The following is a 4,902-nucleotide window of genomic DNA, read 5'->3' as shown; positions in this document are numbered from 1 at the left end:
GGATTCAAACACAAATATGGATCTTGTCAAATACAAATACAAAACTAATGTCTCGGATTCAGATTTCTATTCAGATATTTACTTAATTCAACTTAAAGTGCATATTGTTAAATTCAACATCAATAAATAGAATTTTAGTATTAAGTTCGTCGATAACCCAAGTGAAATAAAATTAAAGTACACTTCTAATAATTTTAAAGGCCAATTACATAGACATACTACTAAATAGTTTAATGCATCGTTAATAATATTGAAAATAAATAATTAGTCACTAGTCATAGAAAGAAAACTTTTGAATATACCATGTTCTTCGCAGATATGGATGCAAGTTAATTGGATATTCCATAATTTTATCGAATACGAATTTGGAACCGATATAGAGAGAAATACCGTAAAACGAATTCAGATACATCCATTTTCATCTGTAGAAGCCAACGAGGACTTCCATTCAGTGCCATGGTTGGTGGATCCTGCCGCTCCTCCTCGGCCTTGGAGAAGGGGCACGTGAAGTGGTGCTCCGTCGCACTGCATCACCATCCTCGCCGACGCGCGCGGCGATCGGCGAAGAGGTCAGGCCGGTCACATGCATGGCCTTCTGATGATGCTCACACAGCCACATCGCCATGCCTGCCGTTGCCCAGCACCACTGTTCCTGCATGCTGGATTAACGAGTGTGTGTAGGAGGCCAAGGATTTCGATCTGCCCTCGATCGCAGTGAGAATCCTGGTGTGGTGTGGTAATTTGTACTATTTAATTAGCCACAAGAATCATGCGTATCGTCCACGGCGTGTATAAGTACATGCACAACAACCCATAAATTTTCACAGCGAGCGAGCTCAGCTATACACACAAAAAAAGCAAAGAAACAAAATATGGCCTCAGGAGTGTTTGGTCTTCCCATTTCAGAGGAGACGGTGAGAGCCACTGGAGAGTATAAGGAACCCATTACCCAAAGAGATGTTGCAGACTATGCCATGAAGATGATCAACGCCAATGAAAAGGATGTCAACGCACAAAAGTTCGTCGACAACCTCAAGGACAGGTTTGTATATATATATGGTTTACAGAAATTTAGACTAGCGCGCTACTAAATGAATCTTGGTTTACAAAAATTTGGAACTGAATGAATTTGAACTACACTTAACTGAAACAAATGAATTTTGGGTCCGATCGACCTGTAATAATGTTTTCCTTTATTCGAAACCGTACTGTATATAATGAGATTTCACTTATACAATATCAGCATGCAGTATCAAAGTCTTGTTTTTGTTTGTGGAAAACTGATTGGTTGCACCTTTTGGCTACACTCCCACCAGATACGGTAATGGAATAACTACAAAATGCCTCATCTACAATGCCACCGGTGCCTCTCTGAAGTTCGTCACCTACAAAGATTGGCACGGCCATATCTATGAAACACCCTATCCATCAGAGATTCAGAATGGGCAGTGGGGGGCATTCATCCATGTCTGTCACGGAATAGGGTAACTGGAAGGGATTGCCGGCGTATTCGCGCGGCGGTGGAGCACGGCGTCGCCGCCTCGCAGCAAGGAACACGGGAGAAGACAGAGATAAAATGGTTTTTGTTATTTCTTAGCTGTCCGCCCAACCACCCACACAGCTAGTTTTAACAAGTGCAACAGAGTAAAGTGGGCCGAAACCCGAAATACAACCATGCGGCAACAGGCCGTCTTACTGGCCTCTCCAACTAGTGTAGCCCATAATCGCAAATGTACAGCATATGGCCTTCTCGTGACATTCCCTCCCCCTTAAGTTGCAGCGCGTCCTCGCGATGCAGTTGGAGAGGATGACGCCGGCAGCAAATGATGAACTGCAGCTTTATGGTTGCAAACTTATGAAGCACAACACAATGTTGACAATTGGGTGGAATTATGCATTGCTGTTGAGTCCAAATTTGGCAAAGATCTATATCATAATTCCATGCAGGAACTACTCAGCATTAAACAAACCACAGATGTTCAGGATTACTATGATAGGTTCCAAACTGTCATGCATAAAGTGCTTGTGCATAACCATCATTTAGATGATGTGTTTTTTGTTAGTAAGTTCTTGCAAGGACTCAATCCTGATATTAAATCTGCCATTGTGTTACACAAGCCGAGAACGGTTGATGTGGCGTTTTCCCTGGCAACTATGCAGGCAGAAGTTCTGGAGTCCCAACCCAAGGTGTATGGCAAACGTCCTTATCGTGATTTTAACAAATATCAGAACAAGGCTGCTCCAGCTGTTCCAGCGGGTGTCCTAGGCGCACCTCCTAATGAAGATGCTAAAACCAGATGGGAAGATAGACTTGCCCAATTGAGAGCACAACGCCGCGCTCAAGGCCTGTGCATGAAATGTGGTGAGAAATGGGGCAAAAATCACAAATGTCCAGAGAAAGTGGCACTACATGTATTGGAAGAATTAATGGAACTATTTGCTGAAGATAGTCCACCTGAACAAGAAATCTCAGATTCCAGTGATGAGGATGATGCAGCTGTGTTTGCCTTATCTCATGCAGCAACAGTTGGGGTTCAGGGCAAGAAGACAGTGAAGCTTCATGGACTTGTAAACAATCAGGAACTTCTAATTCTCATTGATTCGGGTAGTTCTGCTACATTTATCAGTGAGTCCACCGCCAATGCCTTGCAGTGTACTTTGACTCCAGCTCCTGAAATTCAGGTAACTGTTGCTAGTGGCGCCAAGCTTCAGAGTAACCAACAGGTGCTCAATTTCACTTGGTGGTCTCAGGGACATACTTTCACCACCAATGCTCGTGTCCTCTCACTACCGTATTACGATATGGTTCTTGGGATGGACTGGCTGGAACATCACAGTCCGATGTGGATTCACTGGAAACGGAAATTGCTCCGGTTTACTCATGATGGCAAAAGGATCAGTCTAAAGGGGATCAAAGATAGTCTGACATCCTGTCCCAAGGTGAAAGCTAGAAAGTTGAAAGGTCTGTTAAGGAAGGGAGGTGTGGCTCAGATGATTCACCTTTGTCAGACTCAACAGACGGTGTCTCCCACTGCTATACCTGAATCTGTTCAGCAGCTTATAACAGCTAATGATCACCTATTCAAAGAGCCTGACACATTACCACCTCAACGACAGTTCGATCACACCATTCCACTACTTCCAGGTGTCAAGCCGGTGAATGTCAAACCGTATCGATACTCGCCATCACAGAAAGACGAGATAGAGCGTCAAATACAGGAAATGCTAAACAATGGGATAATTAAGCCAAGTCACAGTCCCTATGCTTCTCCAGTGCTTCTGGTCAAGAAAAAAGATGGTACTTGGCGCTTCTGCGTTGACTACAGGCAACTGAATAACATCACGGTGAAGAACAAATACCCCCTTCCTGTAGTGGATGAACTGTTGGATGAACTACAAGGGGCAGCTTACTTCACAAAACTTGATATGCGCTCCGATACCAAATGTCACGGAATAGGGTAACTGGAAGGGATTGCCGGTGTATTCGCGCGGCGGTGGAGCACAGCGTCGCCGCCTCGCAGCAAGGAACACGGGAGAAGACAGAGATAAAATGGTTTTTGTTATTTCTTAGCTGTCCGCCCAACCACCCACACAGCTAGTTTTAACAAGTGCAACAGAGTAAAGTGGGCCGAAACCCGAAATACAACCACGCGGCAACAGGCCGTCTTACTGGCCTCTCCAGCTAGTGTAGCCCATAATCGCAAATGTACAGCATATGGCCTTCTCGTGACAATGTCCACCCAGCTGGAGCTGCGAGAGGTTCAGCTGGTGCCGCTGTGTATCGTACCAAGATACCCTCCAGCAGCAGCTCCTGCGATTGGTTGTTCTCTTGGAGCATCCCATACATCGGTGACAGCAGTGTAAATACTATACTGCTCTTATCTCAAAATATAATTAAAAATGTTGTATATATCTTATTATACTTGTTTCACTCTCTTCGTTCATGCTCCGGTTATTATTATTATTATTATTATTATTATTATTATTATTATTATTATTATTATTATTATTATTATTATTATTATTATTATTATTATTATTATTATTATTATTATTATTATTATTATTATTATTATTATTATTATTATTATTATTATTATTATTATTATTATTATTATTATTATTATTATTATTATTATTATTATTATTATATAGTATTATATATAGTATGATTTAGAATTACTCATCTAATAATAATACACAAATAAAAGTAAAAGGTGAAATTTAGTTGTTGGCAAGTGATGATGCAGTTATAGAGCTGCAAATGACATTTCCTTTTTTTCAACTAAAATGATATAAGATATTGTTTGGTTTCATTCAGTAAAGAATCAGATCAGATTCTTATATTTGGAAAATATTAATGTTTTAAAAATATGAACTAATACAATGTGAATTTTATGTAGGTACAAGGGAATATATTCGGTATTCGCATCTCGATTTGGACTAAACTTAGTAAAAATAAATACACTAATCTTAACTGAATCCAATTGAATTTACTTAGTATATATGTTTTCCTCATCAACTGAATTCTCATGGCGCATATTTGAAACTCTACTAGTGCATATTCTTATTATAATTTATGTATGCAGGTGTACACCGAAATCCGTGAGGAAGGGCACTTCCCTCCGCATTGGGACTATATCTATGATGCGAGGCTGGAACGATCAGGTCGCAGCTCCACTGATAATGGCTATGGATATCATTCCCAGACTGACATCGGTGAAGGCACTACTGTTAACGCGCGTGCAGTTTTCAAGCTTCCAAACTGAAATCTCGTTCCTAGCGGGCCTTGTGTGACGAGGATGCCAGCGTGTTTCCCTCTCTTCAATTTGTTGTCTTTCGTGGTGTATTTTCAAGCTTTCGTTGGAATAAGATGACCAGAGAGATGTATGGTGTAATTTT

At 41.2% G+C, this 4,902-nt stretch overlaps 1 protein-coding gene across 1 annotated transcript; it reads left to right on the top strand.

Annotated features, from left to right (window-relative positions):
- On the top strand, positions 836 to 4,902 carry LOC8086375 (23 kDa jasmonate-induced protein). Its single transcript, XM_021454658.1, has 4 exons — positions 836 to 1,042; positions 1,317 to 1,465; positions 3,733 to 3,860; positions 4,590 to 4,902. The coding sequence occupies exons 1-4, from the start codon at positions 873 to 875 to the stop codon at positions 4,767 to 4,769; spliced, it is 627 nt and encodes a 208-aa protein (XP_021310333.1). The 5' UTR covers positions 836 to 872; the 3' UTR covers positions 4,770 to 4,902.

This window comes from Sorghum bicolor, chromosome 2 (genome assembly GCF_000003195.3).
Source record: "Sorghum bicolor cultivar BTx623 chromosome 2, Sorghum_bicolor_NCBIv3, whole genome shotgun sequence".
Classification (NCBI taxonomy): domain Eukaryota; kingdom Viridiplantae; phylum Streptophyta; class Magnoliopsida; order Poales; family Poaceae; genus Sorghum; species Sorghum bicolor.
Note: the sequence above shows the minus strand (reverse complement) of the source record. Positions and strands in the feature narration are given on the sequence as shown.

Excerpts from the sequence above, each read along its gene's own strand:
- LOC8086375 (XM_021454658.1), top strand. The coding sequence starts at position 873 with ATGGCCTCAGGAGTGTTTGGTCTTCCCATTTCAGAGGAGACGGTGAGA. Across the intron at positions 1,043-1,316 it reads GTCGACAACCTCAAGGACAG|ATACGGTAATGGAATAACTA; the intron begins GTTTGTATATAT and ends CACTCCCACCAG. Across the intron at positions 1,466-3,732 it reads GCAGTGGGGGGCATTCATCC|ATGTCCACCCAGCTGGAGCT; the intron begins ATGTCTGTCACG and ends CTTCTCGTGACA.